The sequence below is a fragment of the Oncorhynchus masou genome, chromosome 24 (genome assembly GCF_036934945.1).
Source record: "Oncorhynchus masou masou isolate Uvic2021 chromosome 24, UVic_Omas_1.1, whole genome shotgun sequence".
NCBI classification, from domain to species: Eukaryota; Metazoa; Chordata; class Actinopteri; order Salmoniformes; family Salmonidae; genus Oncorhynchus; species Oncorhynchus masou.
Window position 1 is genome coordinate 90,982,037 of NC_088235.1, and position 20,408 is coordinate 91,002,444.

Below are 20,408 nucleotides of genomic sequence, written 5' to 3' on the forward strand. Positions count from 1 at the left end.
GCATGAGGCAAATGGTGGTCACACCAGATACTAACTGGTTTTCTGATCCACACCCATACCTTTTTTGTTAAGGGATCTGTGACTAACAGATGCATATCTGTATTCCCAGTCATGTGAAATCCATAGATTAGGGCCTAATGAATTTATTCAATTGACTGATTTCCTTATCTGAACTGTAACCCAGTAAAATCTTTGAAATTGTTGCATGTTGCGTTTATATATGTGTTCAGTGTGTATATAGGTTAGGGAAAACACAAAACAAAAACAATATTCCAGTCTCAGCCCATATTAACCTCTCCCCCTCTTCCTCTCCTTTTCAATCTTCCCCTCTCCATGACTGCATTGCTACACTGGCCGTGTCTGAATAATCACACTAGCATTCTAAATAGTATGTGAAATTTTGAAAATAGTACTCTGAATGCTTAATCTAATGCGCGATTGCATTGACTCCCAGCATTCCTTCATTTTGGTACAGGGCGTAAATTTATGGACTCGGAAAGGACTAGTAAATTCTATTACATCAAACGCCGAAATGAGTATGCAGTTTAAGTATGTGGTACAGTACACTAGTATGGGTATTCGGGCATGGCCACTGTCTCCTATTGGTCAAATACAACACTACACTACAACCTTCATATTTCCCAAGAAGGTGTGGAGAGGTGAAGAGGTGGAGAGTGACAGAAAACGCTGTGTCATGACATTGCTTACGTTTCAGGGCCTAGCTCCTGTTGGCCTGGAGACTATTTATACAGCAGAGGAAGAGGCCCCTTATAGCTCACCAGGGCAGGAGAGAACCATATCAGCACCACGGCCCCCAGGCCTCTCACCCTCTGTACTCTGTTAGTCAACCTCAACCAGGCAGGATGAAGGCCTTCTCTTCGAAATGAACCCCACGCCCGGCCTCAACTAGACAATAACAAATAAAGGCTTGTACAACCTGAGTCCATTGGGCACAGTAAATTAATTTCTGTTTGAAAAGTGTCTCAGCTTAGTTTCCTGTTGGACTGGTCCAAATCCTTACAGCCAGGGGGTGCTATATTTAAAAAAATATATTTAAAAAAGAGCAGAATGACTGCCCAGGCAGAAACTCCCTGACCTGACAATGTCTCCACTAGCACCTGGTCGCAAGGCTTATCGGTTACTGTGGTTACACACGGTGTAACTGTCCCAACTCCACAGCAGGTGTTCTGTGGAGGCCTTGTCGACACCCTACAGCTCTCACCTCCTACCTCCTCCCGCTCCCTCAACATCCCACTCCCAAACCCATTGAGCAACCCTATCTCTGACTGAAGGCTCTGCTTCCTACCACAGACACCACTCTATATGAGTATGTGCCCAAGTGTTTAAGTTGAATCTTTTTTGCCATATATCCAAATCCTCTCACAACAAAACTCCGAAGTTACCACATGTCCAAATGGGGAGTCAGTCGCATTAAGTTGGTAGCAACTTAACTAGGGAAGATGGGCTCGTGGTAATGGCTGGAGAGGAATCAGTGGAATGGTATCAAATACATCAAACATGGTTTGATACCATTTCATTTGCTTCGTTCCATCCATTATTATGAGCCGTCCTCCCCTCACCAGCCTCCACTGGAGTCAGTGTGTTTGATTTGACTCTCTTACCGAGGGGGATCATTTCAAAAGTCTCCATCATGGAGATCCACTTCCCTTAGAGGTGAAGGAAGTTGGTGTAAGACCAACAAGAGGATCAACTGCCTTGCAGCAATAGCATTAAATGTAGTATGATGACAGAGTTCTGATCTTTACCCACTACATCAAATGGGTAACACACACCATTGGAGATCTTAATAAAAGGATAAACAGATATACAGTAGCGTATAAATAAACTTAAGTTTATGTTGAGGAACATGCAGCAGTCATATTTACTATACTGTTTATGTACACAATGAATCTCTTGTGTTCTACCACTGGTGTTAACCGTCTCATTCTACTGATCACCAATATGATCACAACCAAATCAGACTTCCACCTAGCACCATTCTCCTTACCTGACCAGCGGCTGAGGGTTTCCTGCCACCCTGCACTCCAGTCGGATGGGGTGTCCCTCTGCCACCTCCTGGCTCTTCAGCTTCTGGGTAAAGTGTGGCAGTGACAGGTCTCCATCTACACTTTGTGCTCCACTGAGCTTCTCCCCCATCACATGGGCTCCACTGAGCTTCTCCCCCATCAAATGGGCTCCACTGTGCCGCTGCTCCCCCATCAACTGGGCTTCACTGTGCTGCTGCTCCCCCATCAACTTGGCTCCACTGTGCTGCTCCCCCATCAACTGGGCTCCACTGTGCTGCTGCTTCCCCATCAACTGGGCTCCACTGTGCTGCTGCTCCCCCATCAACTGGGCTCCACTGTGCTGCTGCTCTCCCATCAACTGGGCTCCACTGTGCTGCTGCTTCCCAAACAACTGGGCTCCACTGTGCTGCTGCTCCCCCATCAACTTGGCTCCACTGTGCTGCTGCTCCCCCATAAACTGGGCTCCACTGTGCTGCTGCTTCCCCATCAACTGGGCTCCACTGTGCTGCTGCTCACCCATCAACTGGGCTTCACTGTGCTGCTGCTTCCCCATCAACTGAGCTCCACTGTGCTGCTGCTTCCCCATCAACTGGGCTCCACTGTGCTGCTGCTCACCCATCAACTGGGCTTCACTGTGCTGCTGCTTCCCCATCAAATGAGCTCCACTGTGCTGCTGCTTTCCCATCAACATGGCTCCACTGTGCTGCTGCTCCCCCATCAACTGGGCTTCACTGTGCTGCTGCTTCCCCATCAACATGGCTCCACTGTGCTGCTGCTCCCCCATCAACTGAGCTCCACTGTGCTGCTGCTCCCCCATCAACTGAGCTCCACTGTGCTGCTGCTTCCCCATCAACGGGGCTCCACTGTGCTGCTGCTTCCCCATCAACTCATTCACACTCATCAGATTGGAGACAATTGGAACCCCCGTCACACTCAGAGGAGGGACACCCGTCACACCCATTCCACCCATCATGCTTGCTGGCTGGATACCCAAGCCCGGCTCACTCTGCTGTGGTGCCCCCTGTTGGATGAGAGGCTGTGGGGGGACAGAGGCAGAGCCTTGGGGGGCCGACCAGTGGCTCTTAGGAGACAGATACCCGCTGTCGGGAGAGGAGGAGTCTTCCTCCCCCATTTGCTCCGGCCGGGCGGAGCCTTTAAAGATGGAGGACAGCTCCTCGATGAAGGTGGCCGCACGGCTACAGAACTCAGTGGCGGAGGCAGCCCGTTCATTCAGCTCTAAGCCCTCGTGGACCAGTCGGGGCTTGTCCTGCTTGTAGACTGGGGTGATGTTCTTGTGGCAGACAAACTTCTCAGGCAAGGCCATGGCTTCGCATGTGGTCTGTATGGGCCTGCTGAGGTGGAAACTCTGGCTGGAGGTGACTTTGACTGAGTGACTGTCATCTGGGGAGTGGGCTTTGGTTTGGTGGGGGAAGCTGGGGCTTTTGGTCAGGTATTCTGTGGTGTTGAAGGGGGTGGGGGAGGGGAAGTAGAGAGCCGGCTCCTGGGTTCTGGGAATAGGAGAGACAGTGACTCCCCGGTCTTCTGCATCACTGAAGGCCTCCCGAGCCAGGTCCAGGCTGCGGTTGATCTCGTCTTGGCTGAGGAAGGCGGTAAGATCTGAAAAGTCCCCAACTCCGGCGTCCATATCCGCCATAGAGTCCAGGGTATAGATCCCCATCAGACGACGTCTCTGAGAACACCCCTCCGTCTCCCTCTAGAACCCTGCCCCCATCCTTCTTAAGCAGAGAGAGGGGGAGGGACTGATTCCATCTCCCGTCCTGCATCCTGAAACACACACACACACAGTTGAGGATGATTTAGGCTGGCATTCTTTGGGCTCAGCTGGTTGGTATTAACAAAGGCTTTCGGGAGGTCAAAGTGTGCATGACTGGCATTTGTCACCATCCCTCCCTCTCCCTAATTGTCTATTTCCCTCACTCTCCTCTCGCTTCCTTATTCTTCTCTCTCTCTCTCCCTCTTTCTCTGTCTCTGCAACAATTCACTACAAGTATAAAATATTGAAAGTTTTAAACATGACAATTAGAGTTGTACCGTCCATACACTTCAAAAGACGAGATAAACTACAGCGGCAGCCACACAAACACACACACCCACGTGTGTGCACCTTCACATTGGGATAGTTTTGTTTTGGTCATACCACACATTTATGAACCCCACCACTGACAGTGGTCAATAGCTCAAGCATAGCTCTGTCACTTCCTAAACAGGTGGTCTGGAACACACATCAGATGAAAGTCGAAGCATCTATATGCATATGTAGAATGTGCTTGGGAACATAGGTGTGTACAGTAGGCATGTGAGCTCCATGACTATAATGTAGAGGGGAATCTACTATAATGTAGAGGATGGAGCGTGTGAATGAAACCGTACTTGCAATAGTCACTCTGTATAGAAGTGAGTGTGTTTGTGTGTCAGTATCGTATACTGTACATATACGAGTGTGACATTCTGCCTTCTATGGCGTCCAGGAGACCAGGTGTTGTTATTTTGAATCCCCTTGGGCTATGTTTCACAGCAGCAGCACAACCCCAACCTCAATAAGGGCCCTTTAAATACACTGCAGTATAACCCATACACGAGCTCACACAAGACACACACATGCATACAAACATATGTATACACAGTCAAGCACTAGGGATAATATTCTCTACAGAGGCTGTTATTTTCCATGTGAAAAGATGCATTAACTATACTACATTGATTAAATATGAATGGGGAATATTAAAAAATATTAAAACTAAATGACAAAAGGTCAATGACTACTGTCAATGGTCATTGTCATCAATGCCGTCAATTACAGAATAGAACAGAGTACGTCATTTCTGCTATCAGTGTTCAATAACTATGTACTTAGTACATCCATTTTAATGTACTTTAATATCTTGTAAAATAACCATATTTTACGAGCAGCCCTGGCACTAACCTGATCTCAAATGCAAAAGTGAGTATCCTCACATACATTGACAGTAAATTGATATCAACAGATTTTTCTAAGCGTTTTTCTAACATCCAAAATTCAAAGGATCTCTTGATTGCTGATAAGCCGTAAGTAGCATTTCAATATAAAACAAAGGAAACAACAGCGCCTCCAGGACATTCCACTGATAATGTCAACAAGAAATGAGAAAGGACAGCCTTACCTTCAAGTTTTTGTCCAAAGGTATTGTCCCAGTCTAGTAGTTCCAGTTTGCTGTTAAGATTATACGTCTGTGAGAATAGACAGAAGCGTATTTTCCTAGCAGAGTAGTTTTTTTGGTCGGGCAGTGAGTGCGAGCACTGTGAGCAGGTCGAGGTCTACTTGAGTGGTTCGTCCAGTGTGGCCTGCTGTCCCATCTGTCCCAGCATCTGACCGCTCACTGTGCCTGGCTATATTTGGCCCCGGGCTCAGATTTCACAGCCAGAATGCTGGTGAGAGAGAGAAGAAGAGAGAGAGAGAGAGAGAGAGAGAGAGAGAGAGAGAGAGAGAGAGAGAGAGAGAGAGTGGGGTAATTTGAGAAAATCACAGGGGTGCAATGTTTTCTACTGATGACAATAAATACAGTACCTCAATACGCAGAACAAAATACTCACACATACACACATAACATCTGACACATGGAACTGAGGGGCTTTTCTCTTTGTACCTCACCATGTTGAACTGTCAAACCCACACAGCTGGTGGTCATGAAAAATGTGTGTACTCTACTACCTACAGAGTACGTGCATCTGTCAGTAACATCCCACTGGGCACAGGTGTCAATTCAATGTCTATTCCACATTGGTTCAATGTAATTTAATTGAAATGACTTGGAAACAATGTTGATTCAACCAGTATATGCCCAGTGGGATAAATATGGTGGAGGAGGAAGTTCAGGCTCTCTCAGTCACAGGCTGGATTAGGAACTGATGCTGATCTTAGCTCAAAGCTTGACATCACCCGAGATGATGCTGAGCCTCTGAACAAGCTATTATTAGTATACTAGACTCTTCAGTGTTATTAGTATAGACTCTTCAGTGTTATTATTATAGCCTCTTCAGTGTTATTAGTAGAGGCTCTTCAGTGTTATCAGTATAGACTCTTCAGTGTTATTAGTAGAGGCTCTTCAGTGTTATTAGTATAGACTCTTCAGTGTTATTAGTATAGACTCTTCAGTGTTATTAGTATAGACTCTTCAGTGTTATTAGTATAGACTCTTCAGTGTTACTAGTATAGACTCTTCAGTGTTATTAGTATAGACTCTTCAGTGTTATTAGTATAGTCTCTTCCATGTATGAGCGTTTTTTGCACAATGGAGGTTGGGGACCAGGGTAACTTATGGTCAAAGTTCATTGCCTTTTCTGAGCCCCCATCCTCTCCAGCAGCCTTGAAATACTCTCTGGCCTCTCTCGCAGGCTGTGTCTCAATGATACCTCGGAATTGTATACCCTGAGTGACTGGTAGTAACCCAGTTCTCTGCTTGAGCTCGATTTATCCACTTCGCTTGGAAAAGTTGATGGCTGACGCATCTCATGGTTGGGTTAAAAGGGCACAGACACATTCTGACTCTGCAGCCTCACTTGGTCTATTTGTGGGCCGATGTCGCAGACGGTTGATCCTAACAGCGCAGAGCTATTCCGGTTCTCCAACTGTCTACTGATTACAGTTAAGTGCTAGTGACAGGGCAGGGAGGAATGTCCATTGGACTGCTCTCTCAAACCATCAACCCCCCTCACACATACACACACACACACACACTGCCAAGCAACTGACCCCAACAACACTTTACCATTGACTATCCTTCAGCACTGACCCTTCATTCACTGCCCCAGAACCAACCCCCCACTTATCTTCCCAAAGCCCAATGCACTCACACTATCCAACTCATATATAGAAATAGCTCAAGTGTGCCTTGTTGAGGGTATCATTTAAAAATAACTGCATTAATTGGTGGTGACTTTGAATAGCCTCGCTCATGTTCTGAAAATAATAGAAACTGAGCTTTTCAAATCTGATCATCCTTTCAGCTAGAGTTGACAGACCTTACATCCTGTCAGTTAACACTTATTGCCATTTATCACTTATTTCAGATTTCTTCTTATTTTTATATATATATATTTTTTACCTCACCCATTAAATGATTAACTTCTAGACCAGGGGTGAAAAAAACCACATACAACCTTCCGAATATGTGAGCCCATTAAATCGGGCCCCCGTAGGTTGAGTAAAACTATTTTATATTTTGAGTTTAAAAACACTAATGGCCACTTTACAATGTCTTAAACTAGATATAAAGTATGTTGAAGTTATAATTGACCTACACATTTTAAATAACTGCCCTTTTTCTGGCCCGCAAATAGCTTTTTACGAACAAATTGGTCTGTGCGGCCCTCCACTCAATTTTTTTATCCCGATGTGACACTCAAGCCAAAATTATTTGCCACCCCTGTACTAAACTCTAGGTAGGTTGGTGTCCAAATCATCCAAGAGGCCACAATCCCCATCCACAAAATGGCCAGACATTTGTGAGATACAGTAAGCTCCAAAGTAACGGAACGGTGACACATTTTTTGTTGTTTTGTCTCAGAACGTTTGGTTTTGAAATTATGCGATAACTATGATGTTAAATTGCAGACTGTCAGCTTACATTTGAGGGTATTTTCATCCATATCAGGTTAACCTTTTTAGAGATTGTCCTCTATCTATCTCTATGTAGTAGCCTGATCAGTGAGCCAGATAGGGAGAAGCGATCTTTGCAATGCAACAGCACAGTAGTTCAGTTTGTCCTTTCAGGGTCGCCGTTGCGTCAATTTCATTGGCTATTCAGACTTGAACATGATTGCGTAAGACTTTATTCAGTGGCGAATATGGAGTTAGCTAGTTAGATCACACTAACAGCATCCTGCAAAGAAGTAAACATAAGCGTATTGTTTATTTCTAGTTTCAAAGTAACAGTAACATAGTTGGTCCTCAGACATCCCAGTACAGTAAGATACCACGTTTGCACTAACGTTAGATAGTATAGCATGCAAGCTAGCTAGCTAGCTAGCTAACTGAAATGTGTCTTGTATTTTTATTTTGCATCGGGATAGGACAGGGGTGTAGTCATTATGATAACTAACCCATTTCATTTGTGCTAATTCCGCATATGCGAAGGTGTTTGGTGAACGAGATTACCTGTGGTGTATTCATTAGTTGCAACGGAAACAGTTTACTCCAAACGAAAAAAAATTTCAACGAAAACGAGTTTATTGGACGGCTGCAGCTAGGTCCCATCACCGTTTCGTTCCGTTTGCTCTGTTTGTTATCGTTTTGGTTCCTATAGTAAACGTTAAACGTTTTCAACAGACGAAGCGTTTTGTTACGGACACACGAATAATGAATACACCACAGGTAATCTTTCTCACCAAAGACTTCCGCCTATGCACAATTAGCACAGATGAAATGGATGAGTTATCATAATATTTGCAATTAGTCTGGGTACAAGGTTATTGGATAGGTGTCACTGCCTGTCTGGTCTATTATATATTATTTAGATTATTCCCAAACTCACTCAGCCACTGTCAATTTAGCTACTTCTTCACTGACAATTATAGCAAAACTGACTGCCACTTATTCCCTTGTTAATGCTTCTGTGTTCTATTTTCAGCCCACAAAAATGCCTGCATTTCGTCAAGTAGGGGAGAAGCAGCTCCCCAACCCTGTTCTGTGTATGGCATGGTCTCCAAAGAGGGATCTTATTGCCCTCGCTAACACTGCTGGCGAGGTAGGGAAAGAAACACCCCCCCCATATGTTTCACACCCAGATTAATGCCAGATCACATTTGCTTATATTGCGAGTAATTTCATTCATCTCTGTGTCAATTGATGTTTGTGTTGTAGCTGCTACTGCATCGCCTTGCCAATTTCCAGCGTGTTTGGAGCTTGCCACCCAATGAGAATACGGGAAAGGAGATCACTGCGCTTGCTTGGAGACCTGATGGCAAAAGTAAGAGATGGCAAGAAATGGACCTGATTATCTTAAATTACTAATCACATTGGAAGTATTGCATAGTTACGTTACTTTACCACTGTTACAATAATAAACCTTCGTACACTGAACACAACATATTTACTACAACACAGTGTGTAAGCCTCTGCATTTGTTTCACTGCCTATCTAATGTATGTCCTCTGTGCTGTGTTCAGTCCTGGCCTTTAGCCTCGGGGACACTAAACTGGTGGTGCTGTGTGATGCAGAGAAGGCAGAGATCCTTCACTTGTTTCCATTGGAGAACCCTGTGTCCTGCATGCACTGGATGGAGGTGCTTGAGGAGAGCAGGTCTGTAGAGGGGATGTGTGGCTACACTAGACTTCTATTTGAATGTGTATGTGAACTGCATAGTCAAATATAAACCGCCTGTCTTTCAGCGTCCTCAACTCATTCTACACCTCTGAAGATGAGTCAAACCTTTTTCTTCCCAAGTTGCCAACTCTTCCCAAGAGGTAAACATTTCTGTATAAGGTCACTGACAACACATCAGCCATTTGACATGTATTCAAGTAAAATACATTTAGGAAAACTCTTGGTTCTTTAAAAAAAAAAATATTTTACCTTTATTTAACCAGGCAAGTCAGTTAAGAACACATTCTTATTTTCAATGACGGCCTGGGAACAGTGGGTTAACTGCCTGTTCAGGGGCAGAACGACAGATTTGTACCTTGTCAGCTCGGGGGTTTGAACTTTTGCTTGTTTTGCGTCATCTGCCCCCCCAACCACCCTCTAAAGGAATGTTTTGTTTATTCTTAGCTACAGTACTACTTCAAAGATATTCAGGTATGTTTATATATCTTCAGCAACAATGATTCATTTAAATTATATTTCAGACAATCTGTCTGCATTAGAATACATGTTTTTTCATAACCAACTCTCTGTCTCGTAGTGAGGAGAAGTCAGACGAGATCCTGAACCTGTTAGGAGAAGTGAGGTGTGTGCTGAAGGTTTCACATGTTTTATTACTGAACATTTTGTTAACGCACAATCTCATGTACACATACAAATACTTCCACATCGTTAATTGTCTGCAGACTAAACATCCTGGTTCTTGGTGGAGGTTCTGGCTTTGTGGAGCTGTATGCCTATGGGATGTATAAGATTGCCACTTTACCGGGGGTAAGATTGCACTCACACACTAATGCACGGGTTCAGTCACCCACTCTCTGCAGTGACTATGATGTAACCAGCAGATTCTTTTCGTCAGGTTCCTGGGACGTGTAGCAGCCTGTGTCTGTCCAGTGATCTGAAGTCCCTGTCTATCATCACAGAGATCAGGTCAGCTGACAATGACCCAGAGATCTGCTACATCCAGGTAATCCGTTATGCTCACATTTTAAGTGAAATGAAGCATGTTTCTTAACCATCTTGACCGTCATCTTCTATATTCTTTGTTTATTTGAGGTCTTTCACTGTGTATTGTTGTCTCATCCAGCTCGACACAGGGCTGCTGTCCGACTGTCTCCCTGAGGTCACCAGGATGGCACGCAAGTTCACCCACATCTCCACTCTACTGCAGGTCAGTGGCCTCCTTTATGTAACTAATATGACTAGAAGTCTCCCCATAGTTCATATTTCCATGGTGATATGAGGGCATTCATCAGACCAGTCTGGCCATTGGTCTTTCTCTCTCCAACTTATTCTGTCTCGTTCCTTCAGTACCTGCGTCTCTCTCTCACCTGTATGTGTGAGGCTTGGGAGGATATCCTCATGCAGATGGACCTTCGGCTCACTAAGTTCGTTCAGGTCAGTGGTCACTGTTTTGGGCCCGGTTTCCCAAAAGCATCTTAAGGTTTAGTTCATTGTTAGAATCTTTGTAGGAGCATCGTTAGAATCTCTGAGCCGTTCCCCAATACCATCGTTACTAAAGTTGCACTTGAAAAGGCTTGTTAATTAACGGCTGCCTCAGACAACTTGTGGGAACAGCTAAGTGCATCATTAGATTTTTTTAAATATATATTTTTATTTTTTTCTGTGTAACTTTATACAGAGAAGATATCCACTAAATACAAAATCAAGATGTTTAGCTGTCGGTTCTGTTTATCGGCAGTAACTTTAGAATGAATGTGAACACAAATACAAAGTTGCCAATATTTTTGCAATTGTTATAAACAAGTGAAGCATATAAAGATGTTTCAAATGAAAACCGAGATGACTGAATTAAAAGACGTATAGCATAGGCTATAGCCCTATATACAGTTGAAGTCAGATGTTTACATACACCTTAGCCAAATACATTTTAACTCAGTTTTTCACAATTTCTATATTTAATTCTAGTAGAAATTCCCTGTCTAAGGTCAGTTAGGATCACCACTTTATTTTAAGAATGTGAAATGTCAGAATAATAGTGTAGAGTGATATTTCAGCTTTTATTTCTTTCATCACATTCCCAGTGGGTCAGAAGTTTACATACATTCAATTAGTATTTGATAGCATTGCCTTTAAATTGTTTAACTTGGGTCAAACGTTTTGGATAGCCTTCCACAAGCCTCCCACAATAAGTTGGGTGAATTTTGGCCCATTCTGACACAGCTGGTGTAACTGAGTCAGATTTGTAGGCCTCCTTGCTCGCACACACTTGTTCAGTTCTGCCCACACATTTTCTATAGGATTGAGGTCAGGGCTTTGTGATGGCCACTCTAATACCTTGACTTTGTTGTCCTTAAGCCATTTTTCCACAACTTTGGAAGTATGCTTGGGGTCATTGTCCATTTGGAAGCCCCATTTGTGATCCAGCTTTAACTTCCTGACTGATGGCTTGAGATGTTGCTTCAATATATCCTCCAAATTTTGCCATCTATTTTGTGAAGTGCACCAGTCCCTTCTGCAGCAAAGCACCCCCACAACATGATGCTGCCACCCCCGTGCTTCACAGTTGGGATGGTGTTCTTTTGCTTGTAAGACTCCCCTTTTTCCTCCAAACGTAATGATGGTCATTATGGCCAAACAGTTAAATTTCTTCAAAAGGTACGATCTTTGTCCCCATGTGCAGTTGCAAACTGTAGTCTGGCTTCTTTATGGCAGTTTTGGAGCAGTGGTTTCTTCCTTGCTGAGTGACCTTTCAGGTTATGTCAATATAGGACTCGTTTTACTGTGGATATAGATTATTTTGTAGAAGAAAAAGAAACGCACACCTATTAAGACGAGGTGCTGGCTAGCGGAGTAGAAACTTGAAAATAAAAATAAAAGAGCCGCACACTCTTGGAGCTCAAATGCAAAAATTTAATACCAACGTTTCGACAGCCAAGCTGTCTTCATCAGGGTATAATCACAAACACTGCGGGATGACTCGTTTATATAGTGTCAAAGGACACAGGTGTCTGTAATCATGGCCAGGAGTGGCCTAATATCATTGGTTAATAATCAAATATTAAAATGTCATACAAAGAACAGCATACAAACAAATGGATAGCATACGATCATAGATTAATTTGACAAGTTTACACACAATTACAATGGCAAAGTCACAATAATCACAAGAATGGCTTCAGATTCGTATTCTTAGGCCACTCCTGGCCATGATTACAGACACCTGTGTCCTTTGACACTATATAAACGAGTCATCCCGCAGTGTTTGTGATTATACTTGATGACAGCTTGGCTGTCAGAGTTATTAAATTTTTGCATTTGAGCTCCAAGAGTGTGCTGTTTTATTAATACATTATTTTGTACCTGCAGAGCTTTGTTTTTACCTACATCATTTTTACCACAAGGACAAGTTATAATCTCAGAGACCAATTGGTACACTCTGATTTTTATTTATGCCTCAATATATTTCATGATGTGTAACGTGTGCCTTGATGTGCCAAAGATTTAGTGCATTATTATTATAGGGTAAACTTTAGAATAAGCCTCCCCAATATTTGTAGCCATAGGTCATAATATCTCATAGGAGCTGAACCGTCGTCAGTATTGTGGAATCATTTTAATGTTAAGGAAATATTTGAAAGGGGGAACGCTGATCCCAGAGCAGCGCTGCCTTTCTTTAGATCATATCAGTATCGACACATGCCTCAACGACGCACTTAGCGGAGGATCTCTCTGCGTGGTAATGCGTTTCCCGAAAGACATATTCGGCCGTTGTAGGAAAGATGCATCATGTAAAACACTCGTAAGCCTATCAGGAAACCGGGCCCCGTTCAGTCTGCCTCCAGTCCGTTTTCCAATAATGACATCACACTTAAAAGACATAATCTGAACCAATTCCTATTTTTAGGAGAAGAACACCAGCACACAAGTCCAGGATGAGTTTCTGGAGCTTCTACTATGGGGACAGTCGAGGTGAGAACCGTTACTGTGATCCAATGACCCTTGTACACTACCACGTCCTCCACAACATGCTTTCTAATAAGTAATAGTGCATGTAGTTGTGTGCACTAATGCAAAAACATGTTCAACAGGCCTTTCATTTGAGATGTAGTACTTCAAAGTGTCCTGTAGGTGGCACTACAGGACATCATAAACCTCATCTGACATGGAAAATAATGATTTAGAGATGTTAAAAGATTTTATTTATTTAACCGAATTCTCTATTTTTGAACAGCCCTGAACTACAGGCTCTCCTAATGAATCAGCTGACCGTCAAGGTGAGCTGAATAATAAAGTTGTTCAAAGATTGATTGTGTGTGGTCATTTTGTAGCTTTGTAAGATTGATGTAATTTGTTTGTTTCATAGGGGCTGAAGAAGCTGGGCCAGTCTATAGAAACCTCTTACTCCAGCATTCAGAAGCTGGTGATCAGCCACCTGCAGAGGTAGCAACTCAACTGACATGAATAATTATCTCTTCACTTATCGTGGCCCATAATGCCCTTTTTCGGGACCATATAATGCAAATGTCAAGAAATTGCATGATTGGTATCACAATCGTTAGTACCAATCCTCATCCCTTCTTTTCTTCTCCTCTCTCCAGTGGTTCAGAGGCTCTGTTGTACCACCTCAGTGAGGTGAAGGGGATGTCTCTATGGAAACAGAAGTTCCAGCCTCTAGGCCTGGACTCGGCAGCTATAGAAGGTACAGTGCTTAGATCCTGCATAAACCATGACTGTGATATCTTGAGTGATAAATACCAGATTAAAGTTTTTTATTTCACCTTTATTTAACCAGGTAGGCAAGTTGAGAACAAGTTCTCATTTACAATTGCGACCTGGCCAAGATAAAGCAAAGCAGTTCGACACATACAACGACACAGAGTTACACATGGAGTAAAACAAACATACGGTCAATAATACAGTATAAACAAGTCTATATACGATGTGAGCAAATGGGGTGAGATAAGGGAGGTAAAGGCAAAAAAAAGTGGATGTAATTGTGCAATTAATTTGTCTGTGATGAGATCAGGGCTGACACGCATTAGTCATTTGCATGACTGGAACATTTGTTCAAAATGAGTTTAAGCTGCTCGTGGGATTTTATCAAATTAAAGTTATGTGAATATTTCTGTTTTGTTATAGATGCCATTACAGCTGTGGGTTCATTCACTTTGAAAGCCAATGAACTTCTACAGTGAGTTTTCATGCTTATTGATATGCTATTAGATTAGTATTTTGTTATTTTAATAACACATTATCACTCATTTTAAATGGAGTTGACTTTAACCCTGGTGTTTGTTAAACCTCTCCCCCTCATCTCATTCCTCACTGTCTGTCTCTTACTCAGAGTGATTGACAAGAGCATGAAGAACTTCAAAGCCTTTTTCCGGTGGCTGTATGTAGGTAAGACCTCACCTTTTTTGGGAGCTTGAGATATATACCACCTTTTAGCGACTGATGGAATATTTGAGTATATTTAAAATATCATTGATTATTAAATGCAAGTGTTTGAATACATATTTTCTTTCCTGCAGCTATGCTAAGAATGTCAGAGGAACACGTCCCTCCAGAACTCAATAAGGTGAGATTCAGGTTGTGAATGTGAGACAGGAAGTGTTGATCAAAGTAGTGTCATAAATTCTTCCATGTGTATTATTTTCTCATCCATTGGTATAATGTCAATATATCCCATTGACCTCAGATGACCCAGAAGGACATTGCCTTTGTGGCGGACTTCCTGTCTGAGCACTTCAGTGAGGTAAGATATATGTTAAATAGAATAGCACTTAATTTCCACAGCTTTTCACAAACTAGCCAATTACATGCCCTCTCCTCTGCTCGGACAGAACGAAGAGCTGTTTGACCGGAAAGGGAAGTACTTTAATGTGGAGCGGGTCGGTCAGGTGAGGGACAAGCGTAGTCTGTCTGTGTGTATATTTTAGTATGTGTGTGTGATCAGTGTACAATGACACACTTTTTGTCCTTTTTTGTTGTTGTAGTACCTGAAGGATGAGGATGAGGATCTAGTGTCTCCGCCCAACACCAAGGGGAACCAATGGCTGAAGTTTCTGCAGGAGAGCACACACTTGAAAGGTGAACTATAACCTTTATCTCAGAAGAGACAACCATGCAGGAAGTGCCTAGTTAAATAAAGGTCAAATATATATATTTTTAAATAACGTGTGTGGTTATCCATCATGTTGTAATTAGATGGCGGAAGATTGGTTTGCCATTGTATTTCTCTATTGTTGTGACTGACTGCCTTACTGAACTGACATTGTACCTAATTGATTGGTTTATCCAGAGAGCCCGCTGCTCTTCCCTTCCTACTCTCAGAAGTCCCTACACTTTGTGAAGAGGATGATGGAGGGGGTGATTGAGTTGTGTCTACAGAAACCTGCTGTAAGTCTAAAACACATACACAGTGAAACCCAATTTCATTTGCCTTTAGTATTGAAGTGTACACTACTTAATTTGGTCCCTGGCATAAGAAGTACATTGCCAATGTTTTTATAAAAATAAGAAGGTAATTTGGCCCACATTGCCCGTGTGAAATTTGGCTCAGAATCCGCTGAGTCATGCAGTCATAAGCCTTCTGCCAGGATTTCCAGGCAGATATAAATCTGACTAACTCTCCGCAACAGAGTTTTCATATTGTATTCTATCCCTCTCTCCCACCTCTGTCTCCCACACTTTTAGTTACCTTGTCCATCACTTCTCTATCCTCCTTCCCAACTTTTCTTTTGTTTTCCGGTGGTAATAGGATTTCACTGCAGTAACAAGCTATACATCGCCACCACAGGAGGTTGGTGGCACCTTAATTGGGGAGGACTTGCTCGTGGTAATGACTGAAGCAGAATAAGTGCAATGGTACCATTTGAAGTCGGAGGTTTACATACACCTTAGCCAAATACATTTAAACTCAGTTTTTCACAATTCCTGACATTTAATCCTAGTAAGAAATTCCCTGTTGTAGGTCAGTTAGGATCACCACTTCATTTTAATAATGTGAAATGTCAGAATAATAGTAGAGTGATTTATTTCCGCTTTAATTTCTTTCATCACATTCCCATTTGGTCGGAAGTTTACATACACTCAATTAGTATTTGGTAGCATTGCCTTTAAATTGTTAACTTGGGTCAAATGTTTAGGGTAGCCTTCCCACAATAAGTAGGGTAAATTTTGGCCCATTTCTCATGACAGGGCTGGTGTAACTGAGTCAGGTTCTGTAGGCCTCCCACAAATGTGGGACTTTGTGATGGCCACTCCAATTCCTTTACTTTGTTGTCCTTAAGCCATTTTGCCACAACTTTGGAAGTATGCTTGGGGTCATTGTCCATTTGGAAGACCCATTTGCGGCCAAGCTTTAACTTCCTGACTGATGTTGCTTCAATATATCAACATAATTTTCCTACCTCATGATGCCATCTATTTTGTGAAGTGCACCAGTCCCTCCTGCAGCAAAGCACCCCCACAACATGATGCTGACACTCCGTGCTTCACAGTTGGGATGGTGTTCTTCGGCTTGCAAGACTCCCCCTTTTTCCTCCAAACATAATGATGGTCACTATGGTCAAACAGTTCTATTTTTGTTTAATCAGACCAGAGGACATTTCTCCAAAAAGTATGGTCTTTGTCCCCATGTGCAGTTGCAAACCGTAGTCTGGCTTTTTTATGGCGGTTTTGGAGCAGTGGCTTCTTCCTTGCTGAACGGCCTTTCAGGTTATGTCGATATAGGACTCGTTTTATTGTGGATATAGATACTTTTGTACCTGTTTCCTCAAGCATCTTCACAAGGTCATTTTCTGCTGTTCTGGGATTGATTTGCACTTTTTGCACCAAAGTATATTCATCTCTAGGAGACAGAACACGTCTCCTTCCTGAGCGGTATGATGGCTGCGTGGTCCCATGGGGTTGATACTTGTATACTATTGTTTGTACAGATGAACGTGGTACCTTCAGGTGTTTGGAAATTACTCCCAAGGATGAACCAGACTTGTGGAGGTCACGGCTGATTTCTTTTGATTTTCCCATGATGTCAAGCAAAGAGGCACTGAGTTTGAAGGTAGGCCTTGAAATACGTCCACAGGCACACCTCCAATTGACTCAAATGATGTCAATTAGCCTATCAGAAGCTTCTAAAACTATGACATCATTTTCTGGAATTTTCCAGGCTGTTTAAAGGCTCAGTCAACTAAGTGTATGTAAACTTCTGACCCACTGGAATTGTGACACAGTGAATCATAAGTTAAATAATCTGTCTGTAAGCAATTGTTGGAAAATTTACTTGTGTCATGCACAAAGTAAATGTCTGAACTGACTTGCCAAAACTATAGTTTTGTTAACAAGAAATTTGTGGAGTGGTTGAAAAACGAGTTTTAATGACTTCAACAACTGTACATTAAACTCATAGTTTCCAGGTGTTTTGATGCCGTTCTATTTGCTCTGTTCCGGCCGTTATTATGATCCGTTCTCCCCTCAGCGCCTCCTGGGATCGCCACATACCCAAGGAACACTGTTTGCATGTTGCAGGTTCATGAAACGGTTATCTTTCTAATTGAATAATTTTTCCATGACTAGACAGCAGAGTTGAGAGATTACATGAATCCAAACGAAGGCATATGGATTTGAGTCGACACTAGTTGTGGTGATACTGATTTGTTCTCTGTAGGAGGTCATTGGAAAGTCTGTGAAACAGGCTGTTTGTCTGCCCCTCTACACTGTGCCAGAGAGGTAAGGACGTATTCATCTACTCTTCACAATACCACAAATTATTAAATAAAATAGTTATGTTTATTTGTTTCATTTTATTGTTTGTCTTTGCAGCTCAGAAAACACTCCAAGGCTTTTTGAACTTCCATCATTGTAAGTAACAAAAAAACACAAACACTCTGTTCATAATGGTAATGTAGAAAATGTATATTCCCAAGGTTGTTATTGTGTTAACAGTGATGCACATTTTTTATTGATGACCAGGTACAATGATAAGAAGACCAATATGCACTATGGAGTGTTCTGCATGCCAGAGATTTCACCCTGCAAGCTTTATCTACTGCGGAAGTTTACTGACCCATTCAGGTACAATACAACACTGCGCCCTATTTTAATCTGGTTCAATCCAGATTTGCTGTGTCGTTGATCCCAAATATCCCAATGTTTATGACTGAGCATGTGCTTTTTTTGTTTGTCTGATTGTTTATCTTTTTATGTCTGTCACAGGCCTGTTCCCAATGGTCTCATGGCAATAGATCTGAGTAATGTTCTCAGTCACAGTATTGATGATGATGCTGCGGGGGCCAGGTGAGTGCCTCTTGTCTTCCTCTCTTTCCTAGAATCCACTCAATTACCTCAACCTCTACTATACAGGGAAATGATGGGCTCATGCATTGCACATTACTTTGCTCTTATGATGATCTGCAATGGATTCCCTGTGCGTTTCTATTAGTGATAATAATTGTTATAGAACCATTTTTTTTGTTGCATGTCTGTTTCAGTTCTGACTGTGTGTACAGTTGCCAGGATGCTCGTTTCTATGATGACGAGACATTGACAGTGGTGCTGCGAGCATCAGAAGAGGAGAACAGAGGGCGTGTCCTTGCCCAGCTCCCTCTTGGCTCTGCCCTCAGCTGTGAGGAGGAATTCAACTGGGACCCCAGTCTTAGGTGTGTGTGATTGAAACACCTGTCTCCCCAACATGCAAACCAAGTCCTATATTCCTAAACCCAAATAGTGATCTACTTGTAACTATAACCTACAACTCACCTTAAACCCTCAATTATGATCTACATGATAACAAGCTGCAACTCAAGACTTGCACCTCCAGTGCAAGTAAACATCAACTATAACCCTAACCTGTAATTCACCTGTTCTAAGCTAGAGATTTACTGTATGTATTTGCTATGTGTCTACTTTATCTCCACTGTAGTAGTCACCATGGGTCACCTGTGGTATCTGTATTCTCAGGTTGGACCAGCAGAGCGGCGCCATCCCTGTCAAGGGGCTGGTGCTAGAGAACCAGTGGAGAGACTTGGAGAACATGAAGGCCCAGTTTGTGGCTGTGAATGGGATCCGGAAAGTGGCATGTGTGGTAAGACAATGGAAAGGGGATTCCCTTACTAAGGTTTTATCTGGCTTCACTAAGCAGCTATGTACTTCAATGACCATGTATTGAACACCAACACAGTTTGGTCTAACAGTGGTTGAGAAATGGTTCAGAATCTCTGTCTGATGTCCCTCAGCTGAGCTCCAACCTGCGGCATGTCCGTGTGTATGAGATGGACGTGGAAGATGAGGAGGATGAAGAGCGGCCTGAGTCGCAGAACGCCAGCTTAGACCAGGACGGCCTGGAGGAGACGCCGGTCATCCGGGGGGAGGCGGAGGGAGGAGAGGCGGAGGGAGGGGGACAAAGGGCTAAGGAGCAACTAGAGTCTGGAGAAGCACTGGAGCTCTCATAGCAACACCTTGGCCACGTTCAGTTGACAAATGTTCTTGAAAGTTACAGATAGAAATTCCATGAATAGAGCTGATATGATTCCTTATTCTACATATGTAGCCTATGATTCCTTATTCTACATATGTAGCCTATGTTTCTTCTACATAGGCTATTTCTATCTGAACGTTCTAAAAAGTTGCGTCCTGCTGAACGCGCACCTTATCTAGGCCAGAATAACAATTTTACACCCCCACCCTGTACTTTTGCAGTAATCATAATTAATACCACCATTGCAAAACCGATGTCCCCCTCCCAGCACTTTTATCCCTGACAAAGTAAGAAATAAATGTTTTGATAAGAAAACAGACTTCTGGTTTATGTTTTCATGTGGTTGTTCCCTATGTCTGTAAGGCAAGTGTAGATAGATAATGTAACATGAATCTGACACTCAGAAATGAGTCAATAATTCTGTTTTGATCAACCAATGCTTCAGTTCTAACTGTAGTATTTTAAGATGAGAGATTAACACACATTCCTAGAATACAGTACAGACTGCATTGGGAGGTACTACAGTTGGGGCCAAAAGTTTTTTGAAAATGACACAAATATTAATTTCCACCAAGTTGCTGCC

General features: G+C 42.8%; 2 protein-coding genes and 1 pseudogene across 6 annotated transcripts in view; 1 reads left to right on the forward strand and 2 right to left on the reverse strand.

The window, feature by feature from the left end:
• LOC135512995 (palladin-like) overlaps positions 1 to 2,563 on the reverse strand; it is a 98,291-nt gene extending 95,728 nt beyond the window's left edge. The window contains exon 1 of the mRNA XM_064935584.1: positions 2,009 to 2,563. Within this exon, the coding sequence (XP_064791656.1) occupies positions 2,009 to 2,547 (539 nt within the window). The 5' untranslated portion in view covers positions 2,548 to 2,563. The remainder of the gene's footprint in view (positions 1 to 2,008) is intronic.
• Positions 2,563 to 5,384, reverse strand: LOC135511474 (palladin-like; annotated as a pseudogene).
• A 2,454-nt stretch (positions 5,385 to 7,838) lies between these two features.
• Positions 7,839 to 20,136, forward strand: anapc4 (anaphase promoting complex subunit 4). 5 transcript variants are annotated; one of them, XM_064935590.1, is made up of 29 exons: positions 7,839 to 7,991; positions 8,654 to 8,770; positions 8,887 to 8,992; positions 9,192 to 9,324; positions 9,414 to 9,488; positions 9,793 to 9,819; positions 9,926 to 9,970; positions 10,071 to 10,155; positions 10,244 to 10,351; positions 10,472 to 10,555; positions 10,696 to 10,782; positions 13,253 to 13,317; positions 13,580 to 13,622; positions 13,712 to 13,788; positions 13,947 to 14,047; positions 14,488 to 14,539; positions 14,693 to 14,748; positions 14,880 to 14,926; positions 15,047 to 15,103; positions 15,192 to 15,248; positions 15,345 to 15,438; positions 15,650 to 15,747; positions 18,017 to 18,078; positions 18,172 to 18,210; positions 18,322 to 18,423; positions 18,565 to 18,645; positions 18,840 to 19,007; positions 19,309 to 19,432; positions 19,584 to 20,136. In XM_064935590.1, the coding sequence occupies exons 2-29, from the start codon at positions 8,663 to 8,665 to the stop codon at positions 19,797 to 19,799; spliced, it is 2,397 nt and encodes a 798-aa protein (XP_064791662.1). In that variant the 5' UTR covers positions 7,839 to 7,991; positions 8,654 to 8,662; the 3' UTR covers positions 19,800 to 20,136. The 5 variants fall into 5 exon arrangements, with proteins under 5 accessions (XP_064791662.1, XP_064791663.1, XP_064791659.1 ...); XM_064935591.1 differs by having other exon boundaries at positions 7,843 to 7,916; XM_064935587.1 differs by lacking the exon at positions 7,839 to 7,991 and adding an exon at positions 8,002 to 8,397.
• The last annotated feature ends 272 nt before the right edge of the window (positions 20,137 to 20,408 follow it).